The 22480-nt window shown below is 34.1% G+C and overlaps 1 protein-coding gene across 5 annotated transcripts in view; it reads left to right on the top strand.

Moving 5' to 3' along the window:
* The first annotated feature begins 4159 nt into the window (after positions 1-4159).
* LOC136027011 (hepatitis A virus cellular receptor 1-like) overlaps positions 4160-22480 on the top strand; it is a 64049-nt gene continuing 45728 nt past the window's right edge. For all 5 annotated transcript variants that reach the window (XM_065703908.1, XM_065703910.1, XM_065703907.1 and 2 more), the window contains exons 1-2: positions 4160-4690; positions 17910-17968. In XM_065703908.1, the coding sequence (XP_065559980.1) occupies positions 4171-4690; positions 17910-17968 (579 nt within the window). In that variant the 5' untranslated portion in view covers positions 4160-4170. The remainder of the gene's footprint in view (positions 4691-17909; positions 17969-22480) is intronic.

Genomic DNA, 22480 nt, shown 5'->3' with positions numbered 1-22480 from the left:
TCTGTTTCGTCGAATTTCAGCAAATGCTTAGACAGTCTGGAGAGAAATCTTTAGTTTGAAAACTGTTATACAATCTTGATTGTTCAAATGGTGTTTTCCGAACCAAGAACTTAAATTCAATTTAACAACATTAATTGGGGAGAGGTATTGATGGGAATTTCCCCTCATTGCCCCTAGAATTTTCAAAAGTATCCCATTTTGGTATTTTCATTGAAAATTGCTTTTTTTGCTAGTATTATTGAAGAAATTAAAAAAATTACCCCCCACTACAAATTGAAAATATGTTTTTACCCGCCTCTACAGACTTGTGAAATGACACCACTGGTTTCTTTTTTCTACAGAACTCTAACCCACATTGCTACACTAGAATGAAACCATATGAACTAATAAAGATCTTCGTTGAGTACTCAGAGCCTCAGACTAGGATAGCCAAATTAAAAAAGATACATCAACTAAAACTGGGTTTATTGAACTTCCTAGGGTCCAAAAATCGGCAGAGCTGTTATACTGACTTTGGATGCCTTTGGATCTCAAAGTTAGCAATTTATTACCTCTATTTTAGATCTCAAAGAGCATCGGCCAAGGTACCAAGGACTTGATTCTAGTAAGAATTTAGGCTGACTTCGGAATATTAAACTATGCTGTATTAAACTTCCGACACTTCTTCAGAACCAAGCTGAAGTCCTTCCTGAGGTTAAATAAAAAATAAAAGATAAACTGAAATCAAGACGCAACATTATAAATTTAAAACAAACAGAAATTACTACATATACGAGGGGGATTTCCTCCTCCTCAACACTTCGTTCTTTACGCTAAAGTTTTCAGTACTTTTAGAAAAAGCCTCTTATTGTTCAATTAAATGAACCTTGCGTTAAATGAGTCATCCTTAAGAAATTGGGACAAAATTTGAACTTAAGCGTAAAGAGAGAGGTGTTGAGGAGGGGACAACCCCTCATATACGTAATAATTTGTATTCGTTTTAAGTTTTAAAGTTGCCCCTTACTTTAAGTTGAAAAACGTGTTCTTTATTTTAATTTCTGATTTTTTTTAGGTAGTGCCAGGAAACCTGGCTCCACCTTGACGGAAAAATAACTCCTCCCCGTGGATATATCCTCTAAACAATTCAAACCTGGTGACAATTTACCACGGAAAATTATTCTCAACATCTTCATCCGTAAAATTGAGTCGGCAAAGAGAAAACAAGACATAAGAAGAAATTCGTAAAGGCATTCTGGCAAATTCCCCAAGCGTAAAATTTCCCCTGAAAAACTCACCCCCTGGAAATTTTGCCTCCACATGGAAAATCCCACCAGCAGATGGTTCCTCTTTATCCAAAAAAATGTTTGCATACTTTCCGGTAACAAATACTATGCGTAAACAATGGGCAGATTTCATGACTTAAAGACCTTTCACCAGGGGCTTTGGGGGGGGGGGGTCGTGTTATCTCCAAAGGCATAGTTATTCGGCATTTCAACTATGCTGAACAAAATGACTATCTCAAAATTTTGGTTGGACGATTTTAAGAAAAAAGGCGTATTGGAGGGGGCCTAGTTGCCCTTCAGAATTTTTGATCACTTAAAAAGGGCATTAGAACTTTTGATTTCCGTTAGAATGCGCCCTATTCCCATGTTCTAGGCCCACCGTGTTGATGTGATCAACCCTGGAAAAAAAACACCAACAAACAAATAAACACGCATCCGTGATCTTTCTCCTGGCAAAATACGAAATTCCACATTTTTGCAGATAGGAGCTTGAAACCTCTACAGTAGGATTCTTTGGTACACCGAATCTGAAGGTGTGATTTTCAATAAGATTATGGTGTTTCCCTTTTTTTGAAAACCAGGCAAATTTTCTCAGGTTCTTAGCCTTTGATTGGTAAGGCTAAACTTTATGAAACTTATACATTTGGAATCAGCGTAATAAGACAATTTTTTGATATATCTATTGGTATCAATTTTTTTTTTTAGATTTTTACTTATTATTGAGCCGGGTCGCTCCTTACTTCCAGTTTCTTGCCACGAGCTGTGTGATATTACAGAGGCTTTCAGATTGATTTTTCTTCTTAGAAAGAGTTATGAAGCTAAACTGAAACCATAAAAGAATTAAAACAAATATACAGCGCCTTCTACGTAAGGGGTACTCGTGCCCTCCCTCAATCCTCCACTTCATTTTATTAAATTTGACTTTCTCTTCCATGAAAAGATTTTAGAGAGCAGTAGATATAGCCAGCTTGCAATTGTAAATGCTATGTTTACGGATTGCCTTTCAAAACATTTGACATAAATATCTGATTGTTTAAGGTAACTTTAAATAAATTAACTCCTGCATTCTCGAAGGATAGTAATTAAAGAAAGTATTCTTGTATTAGCGTATTCGAACCTGAGCGATGTTCAAAAAAGAAGAAAGGAACTTTAGCACTATGAGGGGTGGGGGGTAGATTGCTATTATGCATAATTGTTTATCAACTAAGACCTGCACAAATTGAATAATTAAATATTAAAATAATGTACAATGGTTTTTAGAAGGCTAAGAGGGAGGGTCGAAAATATAAACGTGGATCAATTCTGTTAAATAGCCGTAAAAATTGCAGTTTGAAAACATTTAATAGTTTCAATGGAATTTTTCGGTGAATATAGGAATCTTTAAAAGCGACAGCGATATGCGGTGCACCACGGTTAATTTTATATTCTAATTATTGGATATGAATGTGGGAGATTATAAATTATTTTCGCATGACAAAAGTAGCCTAAAGGCTTCAAAAAAAGGAAAAAGTTTTTGCGATCTATGATAAAATGATCTCAATGTTACAGGGTAAATAGAATTTTCCCTAAAGTTTGACTTACCAGGAACATCAAAATAATAACAATTTTTGCCGCTTGAGCCCATTTCAGGTACTTTAAACTACATTTTTTTTTCAGGTTTTCCTTTTGGGTGTTTCAAAGCTAGGAAGTATCCCTGCTTCAGCGTAAAAATAAAAAAATAAAGATAATAAGTTGAAGTTGGCAACGTTTTCGTCCGAAAGAATTCAAACATTAATAGTCTATGGATTCCCTTAAGCTGCTTGGTACCACGTGTCTTTAGATTTTTTTTTTCACCCACGTTTGGTTTTTTCTTAATCATGTTTAGTTTTTTTCATCCACGTTTAGTTTTTTCTTCACCCATGTTTAGTTTTCTTCATTCACGTTTAGTTTTTTTCACCCATGTTTAGTTCTTTTACCCAAGTTTAGTTTATTTTTCACCCAAGTTTAGTTTTTTTTACCCGCGTTTAGCTTTTTTCACCTGTGTTTAGATTTTTTCACCCACGTTTAGTTTTTTTCACAGATGTTTTGTTTTCACCCACTTTTAGTTGTTTTTTTTTTTTCTTTTTGAGGCACTTGCTGCTGACAAACCTGTATAGCTAGACAAAACGCAAACATTTTTCTATAACTACAAATGGACACTCTTCCATTAAATATCGAATTCTCGGTTTTTCCCGGTTTTTTCAAATATATTTGGTTACATGAGTTTCCATTTAACCTATTTAAAGTATCAAATTTCATTTTACAATTAGAAAAATCAACTTTAAGAAAAATGTTCGTCGATGGGCTGTATTAATGCATTCCTTTGTACAAGAAAAATAAGGGAGAGGCATATAATTTCTCACAAAATTTTGCCATAACAACTTACCCTCCTCTTCTAGGGTAACTCGACAAATGCAATCTTAATGGTCCACTTTCGAAAAATTTAGCTTGAATTAGAAAAATTGAATTTCGAAAAATTTAGCTTATCTTGAGACACCATAGTAAATACTATTCTAAAATAAAAACTTAATTTTCGCACTTTTTTGTAAGAAAAAGGAAATTTGCAGATTTTTTTTTGTTTTCTAAAAGAAAGTGATTGTCGAGATCCAATGAATGAGAAATAAATTGTGCTTAAAAAAGGAAAAAAGAGAAAAGGAAAACAAATTAATAGCAAAATGGAGCAAAAAGTTTTAAGTAAAAGAACAATCCAAAGAGGCAAAACTAAGTATGTAAAAGTAAAGTATTTTTTGTTGTCAATTAGTTGCATGCATTTAGTAAAAACACTATTTTAACAAAAATCAATTACGTCATGTTTTTCAAGTGAAGCGTGTGAAATATTCAATAATTTTGTTTCTCATCCCAGTAGCATTTAGTCTAGTTTGGTTAAAGGATGCGTTTAACCGGGTCTTGTTTATTCATATTATGGTTAACTACTAATGCAATTAGTGAAAGAAATTCAGAACTTAAAAGAAAATTTGAAGTTCGTGCAAAAAGTGGGAGCAAAAAATCAATTTTAGAAAAGTTGCACAGCTCTTTTTTCGAAAATAGTAGAATACCAATATACAAACGTCAATTTTATCGACCATGGTTTATGCCTAGTATTGGTAGTGTGCAAATTTATCAGAACCAGAATCATAATATTTATGTTAATGGTGGTTACAATTCACCCCATAAACAAAACAATGGATGGGTTTCACCGCAAGAATTCTTTTCCAACTTTCTGTCAAATTATCCATCATTTTCTGGACTGAAGCCATTCTTGGGATACAAACCAGCAAACCATCCTACAAAAGCACCTATCTACATCACATATGCTCCTGGTGAACCTCATTCAACTGTATTCAGTGGTTATCCTCCGGCCAAAAACCCTACTACAGCACCAATATTTATAACATATCCTTCAAGCACAGGTAAGGACTTTTTCTACAAAACAGTGGGGGTGCAAATGATTTATCAATGACAGTTTTGCGATCGAGCTCAACTTCGAGCTTTTGAGCCGGGTCGGTAGCCCTTGGACGGTGGAAGAGGCAGCCAGTTGTCCACGTAAGACCTATTTTGCTTCCATATTTCCGTTTTTCTTCTCCAAAAGTTTCAAAAATAAACCGTTTTCAACTTGTGATTGTGAATGTTGTCATTCATACATCACGAAACAGTATCTGACATACTTGGGGGTTCTGATATAATAGTCAGCTTGTGTTCAAAGTCAAAAAGAGCAAAGAAATGCGGGTTTATTTAGATAATTTGACCCTCTTGATATGCAGTGCTCTGCCGATTCTTCCTTTTTAGAGCGGCTCAGAAATCATCTGAAAAGGATGAATATATCAGATGCGACTTTAGGAATAACAATGACGGTAAATCAGTATTTATGTCGTATACCTTGTTGTCCATACAAGCCAAATCGCCTACCACGCAATTTGGCTTGATTCTACCCTCTATTGGATTTTTGCTAGTTTGTGCAACTTGTGGTTGTTTATTGGAAAATGGATTTGCCCCTTACAGATTTTTTTTGTTTAACTTATGTCCCTGAGCTTGGAATCAACAATCATAAAAATATTTTGATAATTTTCCTCCTCAAGACATGCAAAGTCTCTAACGTATCTAAAAATCGGAACACAGCTTGCTATCTCCGGTGCCATAAAAAAAGAAAAAAATGGTATGGGTGACATTAACCTTTACTTAAACAGGAATCGGGTAGCAACAGACAAGTACGCAACGATATTCGGGCATCCTCCTTCCCGTAATATTGATATTTTATATCAATTTCCACAACATTATTAAGTTTTTGGCAATTTATTTGAACCCCCCCCCCCCCCCAAAAAAAAAAACAACAACTAAATTCTCTGTACCAGCTTGACAATGGAATCGCTAAGTGTGTTTCTGCATCGATCAGTGATATAGCAATGAAAGAGGTCTATATCTCTCCCCTATGAATGCGAAAAATTGTATGGACTTACGAGGTTTCAGCTTCATCCTGCAGATTAAGATTATAAGGGCAGATTTTAAAGACGTTGCAGCCCTCTCAGAACGAAAACATTGAGACTTTCTACTTAACCCACAGTCAGTTACATCTAACCAATTTTTCTGGACATTTCAGATGTTCGAAAGTCAATATTTTTAGCGTATGCTAATTTTTTGATTCATTGTGAAGTGAAAGGCAAGGACATCTGCAAAAAAAATCCAGGCAAACAGACGTCAGAATAGCAGTAGAGGCATGCAAATCTATTTTAGGATACATTTTGTTAGGAATAATTCAATTTTATATATATTCATAAAGCCATTCTAACTAAAGTCAAAAAATGAGCAAAATATGAGCAAAAAGTAAAAAGAGCAACTAACTTTCCATGCAAAACGAAGCGAAACTCAGCAAATTTTAAAGAACTAGGATTCCCGGTGAAAGGATCAATTCGTTTAATCAATAATATGTTTGATTATTATGCATGATTCTGCATGTATTGGATTAATATCCAAAGTCTAGAGTGAAAGAAAATCAGACTCAAACTGAAATTACAGAAGGATTTATTGCCTCCCACGATTATAACAGAGGTAAACTTGTCTTTATGCAACTTCCTAAGCCTTTGAACAGATTACAAAAGCAGTAGAGATACTCAAAAATCCTACCTGCGTAGATACCCCGTTTTGATTTTATAACGGCGATATAATATGTACCTCTATGATAACAGTACAATTTTTCCGTTCGAACTGAAATTACTTATGTATTCAGAACTAAAAAATAAAATTACAGAAATGCTTAAGACAAAAAGTAAATATAAGCTTACAATTCCACTGCCAAATTGAACCTCTTTCTTTTGATTGTCCAATTCAGCTCAAAAAATGAACAGATTCAAATAACAAATTTTATCACAAGAGAATCTTATTAAATAGTTCGTGGTAATTAAGAAGTAACGAGTGACTTGGGCTAGTATTCACCAAAAATAAAAACGGAATATTTATGACAAATGACACATCAACAGGATTGGCTTCTTATGCTGATTCTAAATATATAGATTTTATACGGTTTTTTGTTACCACCAAAATTAACAAATCTGTGAAAATTTGCCTGACTTTAAAAAGAATGAGAAGCACCCCCAAAGAGCAAGCGAGCGAAGTGACAAATTTCTTCATAAGAATTATCATATTGAAATACCCTACCGTAGAGGTTTCAAGCTCCAATCTACAAAATGTGGAATCCCGCTTCTTTTTTTCCATAAAACATTCAATGCATGTTTATTTGTTTTTGCTTTTTCTCATGGGCGATCCTATTAAACCGAGGGTCCTAGAAGATTGAAAGAAAACTCATTTGAACGTAAATTTAAAGTTCCCTTTTAAGTTACCATAAAGATTGTCTCACGGGAAAGTGTTGTTTTGTGCCATTTGAGGGCACCGAGCTACGACTTTGCCCCAACGAAGACCATTTTCAACCAATTTAAAATTCTGAGAAGTTAATTGATTTAATAACATCAATAAACTATATTTTAGGCTTCCCAGTTGCAGAGGAAGTAAAGCCAAACGGTAACAGTAAAGGATTTAACTAAGTTGATTCACTTTATTTTACTTAAATTACGTTCGGTGATGGTGTAATTGCGTATCAGCTACACTGAAGTGTGGATGAGTCACTGTGGAGGCACAGATGGAGGCAGATGCTTTAAAAAACATATTTTGGTGCCTGAACTACTTACTTTCCATGAGCATTCACATAAGTCTAGAAAAAGGTGGGGGGAGAAGGAATTAATTAGAACATTTCCCTATGTAGCATAAAATATTACATACTTATGTCTACCAGCAGAGAAGTGGAAAAGGCGGTCTGAGCCATCGTGAGTCCCGTCAGGATATTTTTTTAGGGTTGTAAATTGCTCTTATGGATTTTTTCAATAATTTTAAACGGTGATATTTGTCTTTCCTATTTATATGAAATATTTCGATGTGTTTAAAAGAATGTATGTATAGTACTTAACACTCGGAGAATCATATTGTATAGATTATGATGGCTCCTTTTCTTCCAACCTAAATTTTGCTGTTGTAATATAAATAAGGACTTATTGGACAAAAATACTATTCATCGTAAATTTATTACGCATATTCAAATTTTTTTTTAGAAATTTTAAATTGTATTCCAACATTCTAATGCTTAAGCAGAAAAACTGAAAACGTAGGGTGGTACTACTCAATTAACAATTATTGATATACACACTTTAGAAGCCATTAGCCTGGGATTTAAAGGCCCAGTACTCTCAAGTTATATCTTGGCTAGGCATGGGCATGATTACAAAAACAATCAGAAATAAATTTTTTAAAAGCCATTTTTTTATTCGAGAGTAAGGGATAGCTTTGAAACCTATATGAAAAGAAATGATTCTTTATATAAAGAGGGCCGCCTCCTTCTTAAATCTTTTCTCTTTACACTGAAACTTGTCTTTTTGTCCAAATTATTTAAAAATATTTACTGAAACGCAAGGACCATTGAATTCGAAAAAGATTTTTTAAAGCACTAATAGACTTTAGCTCAATGAGCGAGATGTTGGGGAGGGGGGAAGCTCCCGTTACATACAGAATAATTTCAACTCGTTGAAAGTTTTAAAGTTGTTCCATACTTTAAGTTGAAAAAATGTTTTTATATTTGTTTAATTAAATTTCAAGAAATGGTATAGTTTTATTACCATGGTACTTCTGCTAGCGCAGGAAAAACGGTCAATATTTCAGTGATGCCTGCCTGGTTTTTGATGGGTGGCAAAGCTTAGAGACAAGCATTTTTTTTTTTAAATTAATGAGAAAATTATTTTAAGTGAAGTATATTAAATGAAAAAAGGCAAGTTATTAACAATGGCCTATTTATGAAAAATAAGATAGGAGCTTCTAACATTAAGCTAACTTGAGCAATTTCAAAGTGTAATGTATTCAGACTAGGTGATTATAAGAAGTTAAGCATTTTTAACGCCGTTAGTGTAATGTAAAACATTAAAGCTAAAATTAAGAAAATCTTATTGGCGCTATCGAGAAAGACTAAAGTGTTGAAAATTACTAAGAAATATTTTTATTTTTATTTTGAATGTCAAAGACCAGTATATTTGACGGATTTAATTTTCATAATTATGATAATTAAAGCTTTTTTTTAAAGTGAAAAACTAGATCAATACAATTTCTCCTGATAAAAATAAATAAAGAAATGTATAATAAAACACAAAAAAACGTATCTGCTCTGGGGTAAAATACAGTTAATTTTTTTCTTATGATAGTGTCTTCAGACAGGGCTATAGCCAGGAATTTTTTCTGGGGGGAGGGGGGTTAACAAGGATATTTTGGGGAGGGAGGGGTACAGACAAAATAGAAACAAATAATAAAAAAGTTTATATCCATTTTTTTACGTTTTTACGATTCAGACAAATATTTCGGCGGAGAGCGGGCACAGACCCCCCTAACCCTTTCCCCTGGACATGGCCTTGGCTTCAGATGTAGGCTTATGGTTACTCATGCATGCTAAATAGGACGGTGTATGTTCATTAAGATTGCCTCTATTTTAAGTTGTTTTCCTTCTTTTTTTCTATAATTATGCGAAATTAAATAAAAAAACTATTTTTTTTAGTTGAAAGTAAGGAGCGACATTAAAACTTAAAACTTACAGAAATTACTCCGTATAAAAAATGGGTTGTCCCCTCCGCAATCCCTCGCTCTTTACGCTAAAGCTTTTAATTGTTTTAAAAAGTAGAATTGTGGCAAAGAGTCAAACTTTAGCGTAAAGAGCGAGGGATTGCGGAGGGGACAACCTATTTTTTATACGGAGTAATTTCTGTTCGTTTTAAGTTTTAATGTCGCTCCTTACTTTCAGCTAAAAAAATTAGTTTTATTTTTATTTAATTTCTGAACGTTTTTGAATTAATGCATGTTTGGTTTTGGCTCTCCGCACATAAATTATTAAAATGAAATTTGTATATTAATTCTTTTTTTGGCTAAATAGCTTTCTCTTAGTTTTAATCAGACGATTTTGAGAAATAAGGGGTGGAGAAGGAGGCCTAGTTGCCCTCCAATTTTTCGGTTGCTTAAAAAGGCAAGTAGAACTTTTAATTTTTAACGAACGTTTTTATTAGTAAAAAATATACGTAACTTATAAATTAGCAACTTACGTAACAAACTTTCATAATCTTATATTTTTATTATGTATATAAGGGGGTTTATATCCTCGTTAACACCTCGCTCTTTACACTAAATCTTAAGCTTTGTCCCAATTCTTTAAGAATGACCCCTGAATCAGAAAGGCAGTAGAATAAATAGTTGAAATTACTAAAAATACTTTAGCATAAAGAGCGAGGTATTTATCTCCTCCTAAATACCTCGCTCTTTATGCTAAAGTATTTTTAGAACCCCTCATATGCGTAATAATCCCTGTTCGTTTTAAGTTTCAATGCTACTCCTTCCTTTCATTTGAAAAAACGTTTTCATGTTTATTTTTCATTGTTTTCTTATAATAATGCTAGAAAATCATGCGCCCTTTTCCTTGAATTTTTCTTCCCCCATGACAGATTCCTCCAAGGAAAGATCCTCAAACATAGCCCCTGCCCCTCAGCCCCACCCCCAAACAAAATAAAATCTCCCTGAAAACGTCTGTACACTTCCCAATAACCATTACTATATGTAAACACTGGTCAAAGTTTGTAACTTGCAGCCCCTTCCCCAGGGATTGTGGGGGAGTAAATCATCCCCAAATACATAGTTATTATGGTTTTTGACTATGCTGAACAAAATGGCTATCTTAAAATTTTTATCCGTTGACTTTGGGAAAAACATGAGCGTGGGAGGGGGCCTAGATGCCCTCCAATTTTTTTGGTCACTTAAAAAGGGCACTAGAACTTTTCATTTCCGTTAGAATGAGCCCTCTTGCGACATTCTAGTACGACTTGATCGATACGATGACCCCTGAAAAAAAAACAAAAAACAAACAAACAAACAAATAAACACGCACCCGTGATTTGTCTTCTGGCAAAAAATACAAAATTCCACATTTTTGTAGATAGAAGCTTGAAACTTCTACAGTAGGGTTCTCTGATACGCTGAATCTGATGGTGTGATTTTCGTTAAGATTCTATGACTTTTAGGGGTGTTTCCCCCTATTTTCATAAATAAGGCAAATTTTCTCAGGCTCGTAACTTTTGATGGGTAGGACTAAACTTGATGAAACTTGTATATTTAAAATCAGCATTAAGATGCGATTCTTTTGATGTAGCTATTGATATCAAAATTCAATTTTTTAGAGTTTTGGTTACTATTGAGCCGGGTCGCTCCTTAATACAGTTCGTTACCACGAACTGTTTGATTTCTTATTTACCAATAACCTGTGATGTTAACTTCAATTTCGAAACAAATAGATATTTGGAATCACCATAAAAAGCTCATTGTTTGATTTAGGTTCTTAGGTTCATTGTTTGAATATTTGGGTTCTTAGGTTTTTGATATTGATAAGGATCGCTATTTGAATACCATGCATTACCATGAAGATTTTTTTTTTCAAAATCATATATATATATATATATATATATATATATATATATATATATATATATATATATATATATATATATATATATATATATATATATATATATATATATTAAGGTTGAAACCCTATTGGCAGGAAGTAAACCATGGATCAAAACACTTTTTTTCATGGTTTTTCCCTATTCTGCTCACTTTTTTTGGTTTCCTCATAATGAATTTATAGTCACAAATTTCCAGAGGGGCATGGGTACCCCCTGCTCTTCCCCCCGTTAACCAGTGGTGAAAGTAGGTATAAAGCCTTACTGTTTGTAGTTGAGATAATCTGCCTATCTTTTTATGTTTAATTTTTTTGAGTTAAGGTTTTCTCTAGATTGCTAGTGTGCTTGAAAGCTTGGTTATTATACAGTTCAGTTTCAGTAAACTTTTTCCAAATCCTGTTCTTGTTACTTTTCTTTTTAAGTCTAAAATTGTTTTTAAATACTGTCTCAAGCCTTTGATCATGCAGATTCTGTGACAGGCTTGTGCTCGAAAGCATATGTCAAAAAAAAGAAAACCTTCCTTGAGAAGAATAGCTCATTACAATAGCAGCAACCTAGATTTAATAATGCTGAAAGTACTCGGATTTTCAACTTTATTTTTTTCTAGAATCGATTCATTTCCCTTCGTGATTGAATTTATATCTTTCGTGGACTTTCAATCAACCCACATTGGATATTATGTCAGAAATCTGACAAGACCCTCGAGCAATTCGGTTTTAATCCAAGAGTCCCTCATGCCCATAGAAAATTATCCAGGTTTTTCTCAACAAAAAATAATATCCAGATCTATATACCATTACTGAGCCTTACACAGAACCCAGATGAACGAATGCAGATATTCAAATCCATTCTTGTGTTCTGAAAAGCCTCAACCTTAATCAAATTTAAGTTAATTTATTTCAAAAGCGGTCCACCAGACATGAAAAGGACGGAGTAATATATGAAAAAGGACAAAGGGAAAAATGAACATTTACATATGAAAAGCTGACAGCACCCTGTAAGTGTAGCCTAATAAAAGAAAACACGAACTGACAACTCAGATATAAATCAAACAAGAATGCTAAACCACTGGTGACCTGCTGTTTTGTTTTTCTGGTTGTTTTTTTTTTTCCAAAAGTTAGAAACTACGAACTACGGATCTCCTGTGCTATATTTTTTATTCGATCTTCAGTTGCGTACCCATAGCGTGCGCATCTATCCATTGTGAGTCGTAGCGTTAGGAGCGAATATTTGTGTGAAGCGGAAAAAGCCTCAACGGATTTTTGCATTATCAGCTATAGTGAATATCTTCCAGAAAGCCAAACATACAGAAAATGAGGCCCCCTCAACTGTAAAGACTGGGGGAAGTGAAAATGGCTGGAGAAAAGCTTGCAGCTTTCTGGCAAAGTTGATTTAAATCCAAAAGGTCTTAAAATATTTGCTTTGCTTATTTCCATATTTAAAAAAAGAAGAAAACAAAACAGACTTATGATCACCTGCGGCACAAAATTTTCTGGTTAGCCAGTACATTATTTTGCATTTAATCCTTTTGTAAATCTGTTCTTCCAAATAGTTACTCTTTAATACGCAATCAAGAGGTAGAAAACAAAAGGTAAAGACAAAAGTGATTAATCAATAAGTGTGATTTCTCTCCTCCTGACATGTTTCTTCAAGAAACCTTTGCACAGATGCAACATAGAACAAGTTTTCTAGCCTGAATCCTTTGACATGGACAATCCCCCCCCGAATATTCGACTTTCTCTTATCAAATCTGTTAAATATTTCATCTAGGACGACTTCATTAGTTTAAAATGTTCTCCTAGAATCGATATGATCTTTGGCAGCCTCCTGACCAGGATTAAAACTTACGAATCACTCGTAATTAACCTTTAAGTTTTTTTTTATTTTATTTAAATAATTCATTAGGTGAGGGTTAAAGAGTATTCCACACATACCTCCATCCAGGCACGTACGCAGGAATTTTTTCGGGGGGGGGGAACCTTCGAAACAGTAGATATAAAGTAGCACTTTTTTTATTTAGTAACTAAATAAATGCAAAAAGCACGTATATTGGAAAATACAGATTAACTATAATCTGTAGTATTGTAGCGGATGGGGGGAAGGAGACTGAAACCTCAAAAGTACGTTTTAGGCCCAGGTTATGTTCATAGCGATATAGAACCAGTGATTAATCTATTATATCCCACTGAAAGGGAAATTTTAGGGCTAGCAGTGCAATATGGGTGCTGTGGGGGGGGGGGGTAGTTCTCCTATTGCAAATACGTCGATTTTAATGAAAAATGGTAGTTTCCAAAATTGAACCATTAAAAGCTGTACTTTATCCTGAAAAGGGGAGATAAACGCCCTGATATCAAGGATAATTCTATTTTGCTGTGGAAAGCAGACTCTCTTTACAACAAAATAACAGTACAATCGCTAATTACTTCAAAGAGGGTCAAAAGTTAGACAGAAAATGGGTTAATAATTGGGCAGTGACTTGACCAGGTAATTGCATGCTGTAAAATCCCACAAAAAGGCTTCACACATGTATCTAGATTCTTAATAAATGTCTTGTTTTTGCCCAAAATCCCAAAAAACAACATGGGGAAATTAAACATTTCACAAAATTTCGGGGGGGGCAAAGACCCCCCCCCTGCGTACGTGCCAGCCTCCATCATAATCGTATTTTCAACCACAATTTCATTTTTATAAATGGGGCTGGGGGTGTAAAAGATTTCTCTTCATCACCCTCTTCAATAATTGTATGTGCCATTTTTATCAAGGCAACTTGGAAGTAGGTCAGAAAATATAATATAAACTTTGTATTTCCGGGAAGCAAACTAATGCAACTAAAAAATAAATTTCTTCGTTTCGCATATGTCAAGAGAATAATTCGAGTTTAGTTGCAAACTAAAAGCGTAATAGAAAGATTAAGTACCTCTGCCCTCATGAAGCCTTTAAGAAATGACAACTAATTGATTGATACCTGTGCTCCTCCAACTGAAATTCCTCAACGATAATTTTGACCTTTAGAAAGACAAGGACAATGAATTAAAAATAAGTGTATGTAGAACAATTACTCTTTCTCCGCCCAAGTTTACTTCTTTATGATCTTGACAAACAAAAGAAATCAACATCACTGAGCTAGTATCTGAAGAACTGAGACTTCCTAAGGATCTGCGAATATGTTCAGTCTGCAGCTTTGAATTGGAGTTCATAAGCAATGAAGATAACAGTCAAATGAAGGAGCTATGGAGAAATGAATTTTGAAGTGGAGAAAACAAGGGGTGTATTTTCTGTAAACTAGTTTAAAAAAGGATAAAACGCTTATAGTAGAAAAAAGTTCAAATACTTAAATAAAGATGTCGTAGATTGTTTGCTAATACTAACCATTATTGTTTTAACTATACATATATGTTTTGTTAAAAAAAAGCATTCCCCTAAAAATTACCTCCTTTTTTGACAAAGAGATTGAATAAAAAAAAAGAAGTGATTTTTGATCTTTTTGACGACCAAAAAGATCTAAAAAACGCCATAAGTCATAATGATCGCAGAAAAATGCTGATGGAACCAAAGAGTGCAATTTTGTGTTGATAAAATACAAGGGGTGGACTTTTATTAAGCAATTTTCAAACAAACAATGACCATACATATAAAACCAAATATACTGTAAAAGCTTAGATAAATATATGATTGATTATTTGCCATTACAATCCATTATCGTGTTTAATTTTACATGACACAAAACACGATCAAACATTTTTCGGAAAAGTATGCGTTTGGCTTAATAAGTGAATAATGAAAAAAGAAAAAAAGAAGTATTTTTACGCTTTCAAACGACTAAGGTAGTTAAAAAAAAGGCAAAAATAGCATTAACAAAAGAAAGGCTTACAGGTTGCAACTTTGGCATTCGGATAGACAAGATCACGAAAAATCTCCTCTTTTTTGTTCCCTCAATGAAAATAAGAGGTAGATAATTATTTTGATAATTATTCTAATAAGAGGTAAATAACAATTTTGGGCAGTTACTAATATTTAAATGATGGGCACCACAATCAACTTTTTGTTGTGATTTAGAATGACGGGAAATGGGAGCCTCTCAATCCCTTTTTAGGGGGTTAAGATTTCTGACCTCTTTTGATTAATCCCAAAATTTAATATCTTGAAATCTTGTGTGCAACGCTGACAAAGTCCCGAGGGAACTATGGCAAATATTTCAGAATGAACACCAAGTTGTTTATGGACTTATTGCGGTCGTCATAGTCAGCTCAAAAAGTTAATCATTAAGAGGAGCATAATAACCGCAAATTTGATACTTTCTGGGGCACCACAGTTGTAAAAAGACAATGTTGGAATCAATATCTATCCTACTGAGCCAGAGATATACACTTTATCTGGCTGAGAGATAGTCAGCTCAAAAAGTTAATCATTAAGAGGAGCATAATAACCGCAAATTTGATACTTTCTGGGGCACCACAGTTGTAAAAAGACAATTTTGGAATCAATATCTATCTTACTGAGCCAGAGATATATACTTTATCTGGCTGAGAGATAGTCAGCTCAAAAAGTTAATCATTAAGAGGAGCATAATAACCGCAAATTTGATACTTTCTGGGGCACCATAGTTGTAAAAAGACAATTTTGGAATCAATATCTATCTTACTGAGCCAGAGATATATACTTTATCTGGCTGAGAGATAGTCAGCTCAAAAAGTTAATCATTAAGAGGAGCATAATAACCGCAAATTTGATACTTTCTGGGGCACCACAGTTGTAAAAAGACAATTTTGGAATCAATATCTATCTTACTGAGCCAGAGATATATACTTTATCTGGCTGAGAGATAGTCAGCTCAAAAAGTTAATCATTAAGAGGAGCATAATAACCGCAAATTTGATACTTTCTGGGGCACCACAGTTGTAAAAAGACAATTTTGGAATCAATATCTATCTTACTGAGCCAGAGATATATACTTTATCTGGCTGAGAGATAGTCAGCTCAAAAAGTTAATCATTAAGAGGAGCATAATAACCGCAAATTTGATACTTTCTGGGGCACCACAGTTGTAAAAAGACAATTTTGGAATCAATATCTATCTTACTGAGCCAGAGATATATACTTTATCTGGCTGAGAGATAGTCAGCTCAAAAAGTTAATCATTAAGAGGAGCATAATAACCGCAAATTTGATACTTTCTGGGGCACCATAGTTGTAAAAAGACAATTTTGGAATCAATATCTATCTTACTGAGCCAGAGATATATACTTTATCTGGCTGAGAGAATCCAACACAAGCATAATATCTTTTTCTTAGCTCTAATTAGCTTTCTAATCAAATCAAAAGTTTTTTTTAAGTCTATGGTACCAAGATCGATTAAACAATGACCATTTTTAAACTCACTCGTGAAAGCAATGATATATATACCCTAAATCGAAAACTGGTTGATGGAAAGGCGGGCTTGCGGCTTGTTTGAGCCGCAATTATCCAAGAATTTTTACTTACAAAATTTTTCTTTAGAGCAAAAAGAGGGTCTCTGGCCTCTAAAATACTTCCTCCTTTCTCCACTATTCTTTTAGAGAAAGTTAAACATGCTACACATAATTTGAGCTATAATCATTGAAACTTTTCTATTTGCATGACCGGAGGGTCACACTGGGTTTGTTACCTCCCCCCTACCCACCTTGATTGAACTAGAATCATGTTTGGGTTTTCAATCGATGGGGTCTTGCTATCTTTAAAAACTGAAGTCACGAAAATATTTTTAACCAAGATGATTAAAATACTAAAGTGTGCCTCTGGGACCTCTGACAACCTCTACTCCCCCATCAGCTTTTAATAGAAAGGCAAGCATGGGACAAATTTTTGAAGCCAGAATCATAAGAGGGTTTTAAAACTATATGCTGGACCCAGGACACAGGACCACAGGACCCAAAGTGGTCCTGTTTACCAATCCAATCCCACTGTTATGAAAACCCTTAAGTTTTCAGGCAAAAATTTTGGAATTTTTTTTCTTATTAATTGATCTTATTTTAGACCAATAGAAATAACAATGGTAATTTCCAGATGCATAAGCCCCTCCTGCAATCTTTGCTTGATAGTGTCCAGATCTGTCATAAAACTTATTATTTCAGGGACAGAGATAACATATTTACAGAGACACACATAATCTCCAAGCCCCATCTACCCTCCATGAACCAAATACCTACTACATAGTTACAATACATATGAAATAAACTAATTGCATATATCAAATTTCAAACAGAAGGCATATAAAAAAAACCCTTTGAGGAAAAAAAACATGTAAGCTACGCAATTATCCACTTCCTCCAAAGTAGCTCTAAAAAATTCGTACTAACAAAAAAATACAATAAACTTAATTGTGGGGAACATAAAGAACTATAAAATCTTAACTACTTTTACCACGAAATTCTCAGGTAAATGTGACGTAGATAAACCACCAAGCCTTTAGCGGGTTTAAACGTAATAGAAACTACAATTAAGTCGTGCAAACAATTTTTATTCTGAGCGATAAATTTAAAAGTTTTATTTGCAATGTATAAGACGAGTTTCAAATATTAACTACAGGTGGGCTTTACATTTTTATTTATTGAGACACGTTTCTTTTCAGCTCCACCGATCACAACGACAATTCTGACCACCACGACAACTAGAACTCCTTCAACTGTGGTAAGAGCTAATTTTATATTCTGCCGAGGCCTGTCTTTATTAATAGTCAAATTCAAGTTTTTCATCGAAACAAATTCGAAAGCTTCTTTCTTAGTCATTAGTCAGTGTTTGAAATGAAATCAGCGAAAGAGAAAGAGATAGCGAGATAGGTGGTGGAGAAATAAAGATTGAGAGGGAGAAAGTAAGAGAGCGAAATAAATGACAACTAGAAAAAATATAAACAAAAGAACAGAATCAAAAACAAGAAGTTGTCGAATTCCTTTCCTCGGAGAGTAAAGTGGTCTTGATGTCTTGTTTATCTTTTCCTGTTTTTTTTTTACGCTTTTAATATATAGTACTAAGTGATATTTTAATTCTTGCGTGGTAACTACGCAATTTACATACTTTATTATTCATTGTCTGATTTAGGAATGTATCTGCAGTTTTCAAAATTCTACAGGAGAGCCTCGACAATGAAGGCCGGACTTACCGCACTTCGGAAAAAGTGCAAATAAATACTACTTTCCAATCGGTTTTTCATGCTGATTCACGTAGAGCTCTTTGTTTTGCGAAAGCTTGACCAAATTCTCTAAAATATAGACCTTATATTCTCATATTCTAATATAGACTCATATTCTTAGGTCCCATTCCTAGCTTGATAGTAAATGGTGAATCGACCAAAAATGATTAAAATAATTGTTGCGTAAATGGGCATAAGGGTACGGAAAATTGGAAGCCTGAATTCAGATTTGGAGTAAGCATGCTTGATTTGATAGGAAACGACTATTTAAACTCCAAAATATTTGTAAACACAAAAATTGATTTCCCCCTCATTTTTCCTTTTCAAGTGCAAATTTGGGGCACTTGTACACGGGAGGGGATTTGGGTGGATTTTTTGGTGTAATTAAACTGATTTTTCTGAACATTTGTTGCAGAGGAAAAATCTGTTGCAATTTTTCCGAGGTCAAACCGTATTTTTACTCCATTATTCCCCACGAGGCTGTGTTAGGACCGATACTATTTTTAATTTATATAAATGATCTTCCTAACCGTTTATCCCTATGTTCACAGATGTTTATGTTCATGTATTATATCTGTTAATACTAAGACCTCTTTATTGTTGATTCAGAATTTAGTTACTAATCCTATTTACGAAAGTTGATTCTGATAGAAAAGAACGTGACAGTTGAATATATAGTTTACTAGCTAATGGGGTGGCGCTTCGCGCCACCCCAAAACCTTGTTGGTGGGGGCGCTTCACGCCCCCTCCAAGCCCCCCCCCGCGCGTAAGTCGTTACGTGCCATATTAGTTACGCGCCATTGTAGTTGTGTCCCTGTGTCCCACCTGTGAATATATATATATATATATATATATATATATATATATATATATATATATATATATATATATATATATATAAATATATATATATATATATATATATATATATATATATATATATATATACTAGCTGTTGGGGTGGCGCTTCGCGCCACCCCAACACCTAGTTGGTGGGGGCGCTTCAAACCCCCCCCAAGCCCCCCCGCGCACGTAAGTCGTTACGCGCCATATTAGTTACGTGCCATTGTAGTTGTGTCCCTATGTCCCACCTGTGAATATAGATATATTTATATATATATATATACATATATATATACATATATATATATATATATATATATATATATATATATATATATATATATATATATATATATATATATATATATATATATATATATATATATATATAAAAATAAGTTGTCTGTCTGTCTGTGGATCTGTGGATCAGGTGACGTCATGTTTCTGTGTCGACTGACGTCATGTTTTCGACTGACGAAATTACGAAATTACATTGGGACAAAAATGACGACCAGGACACCGGCACATAGGGAATATAAATGACGACCGGGACACTCAAAGAGAAAGCGACCGGGACACAAGGAATGTTCAATTAGCAATCACCATCAACAAAACACCGTCAACAAACCATCACAAATGACGACCGGGACACAGGGAGTATAAATGACGACCAGGACATAAGTAAAAAAAAAAAACTAAAAAAAAGGTAAAAACTACAAAAAAACTAAAAAGAAAAAAACAAACTAAAAACTAATAAAAAAACTAAAAAAGCTAAAAAACTAAAAAAACTAAAAACTAAAAAATACTAAAAAAAGGAAACAAAAAGAAAAATAAAGGAGAAAAACAAAACTAAAAAAATAAAAATAAAAAAAAACTAAAAAGAAAAAAGAAAAAAAAACTAAAAAAACTAAAAAAATGTAAAAACCAAAAAAACTAAAAAGAAAAAAGGGGAAAAATACAAAAATTTATTTCATCATTTACCATTTCAAAAACGAATGTATATAAAGACTGGGACACCGGAATACAAATGACGATCGGGACACAGGGAATATAAATGACGACCGGGACACAGGGACACAACTACAACGGGGGCGCCGGGGGATATATAAATGACGATGGGGACACAGAGAATGTTCGATTAGCAATCACCATCAACAAAGCTCAAGGGCAATCATTAGAATCATGAGGTATAACTAAAAAAAACTAAAAAAAAGGCAGAAAACTAAAACCTAAAAAAAATACCAATTCAAAAACGAATGTATATACAGACTGGGACACCGGGACACGAATGACGACCGGGACACCGGGACACAAGGAATATCAATGACGCCCGGGACCCTCAAAGAGAATTCACAGACTGGGACACCGGGACATAAATGACGACCGGAACACATGGAATATAAATGACGACCGGGACACCGGGGGGCACACGGGGATATATAAATGACGACGGCGACACAGGGAATCGTCGATTAGCAATCACCATCAACAAAGCTCAAGGAAATCATTAGAATCATGAGGTATAGATCTGAATACGGATTGTTTTCCCATGGACCATTATATGTTGCATGTTCAAGAGTCGGTAAACCTGACAATCTATTTATATGCACAGACAATGGGACAGCAAAGAATGTTGTATATTCGCAAGTTTTACGTAGTTAAAAACATATATATATATATATATATATATATATATATATATATATATATATATATATATATATATATATATATATATATATATATATATATATATATATATATATATATATATATATATATATATATATATATATATATATATATATATATATATATATATATATATATATATATATAATTATATATATATATATGTTTTTAACTACGTAAAACTTGCGAATATACAACATTCTTTGCTGTCCCATTGTCTGTGCATATAAATAGAATGTCAGGTTTAACGACTCTTGAACATGCAACATATAATGGTCCATGGGAAAACAATCCGTATTCAGATCTATACCTCATGATTCTAATGATTGCCTTTGAGCTTTGTTGATGGTGATTGCTAATCGACGATTCTCTGTGTCGCCATCGGCATTTATATATCCCCCTGAGCCCCCCGGAGTCCCTGTTGTAGTTGTGTCCCTGTGTCCCGGTCGTCATGTCCCGGTGTCCCGGTCGTCATTTGTGTCCCGGTCTGTATATACATTAGTTTTTGAATTGGTCTTTTTTAGGTTTTAGTTTTTACCTTTAATTTGTGTCCCGGTGCTTTGTTGATGGTGATTGCTAATCGAACATTCCTTGTGTCCCGGTCGTCATTTATATTCTCTATGTGCCGATGTCCCGGTCGTCATTTGTGTCCCGATGTCCCGGTCTGTAATTTCGTCAGTCGAAAACATGACCTCAGTCGACACAGAAACATGACGTCACCTAACAGATCCACAGACAGACAACTTATTTTTATATATATAGATATATATATATATAAATATATATATATATATTTTCTTTTTAGTTTTTTGTAGTTTTTACCTTTTTTAGTTTTTTTCTTCTTTTGTATTAATGCTAAAGCCAAGGTTCAAACCTGGAGCCTCTCGGACCTAGAACCTGAAACATAACGCTTTACCAACTCAGCTACTTCGGCTTGAATACATTCGTTTTGAGCAGCTTCCTCGGGTGTTGCCATTGTAGGTTCTTCAGTCATTTTACAATTAGAAATTTCTCTTTCAACGGTCTTCTTACAATTAAAAATTTGTCTTTAAACGATATTCTTAAATACCTGTGTCCTGGTCGTCATTTATATTCCCTGTGTCCCGGTCGTCATTTGTGTCCCGGTATCCCAGTCTGTAATTTCTCTTTGAGTGTCCCGGTCGTTATTTATATTCCCTCTGTCCCGGTCGTCATTTGTGTCCCGGTCTGTAATTTCTCTTTGAGTGTTTTTTCTTTTTAGTATTTTTTAGTTTTTTACATTTTTTCTTTTTTCAGTTTTCTTTTTCTTCTTTATTTTTCAGCTTCACTATGAAATACATATCGCCGAACCTTTGTTTTTCTTAACTAAAATCTGGTAGGCATTGATGACCTTATCCAAGTCAAAATCCCAAACCCAATCATGATCGCTATCATTTTCAGTTTTGATATGTTTTGACTCTCGCTGTCCAGGTGGATCTTCATCTAACTGCGCGGTTTTG

This window comes from Artemia franciscana, chromosome 5, assembly GCF_032884065.1.
Source record: "Artemia franciscana chromosome 5, ASM3288406v1, whole genome shotgun sequence".
NCBI classification, from domain to species: domain Eukaryota; kingdom Metazoa; phylum Arthropoda; class Branchiopoda; order Anostraca; family Artemiidae; genus Artemia; species Artemia franciscana.
Note: the sequence above shows the minus strand (reverse complement) of the source record. Positions and strands in the feature narration are given on the sequence as shown.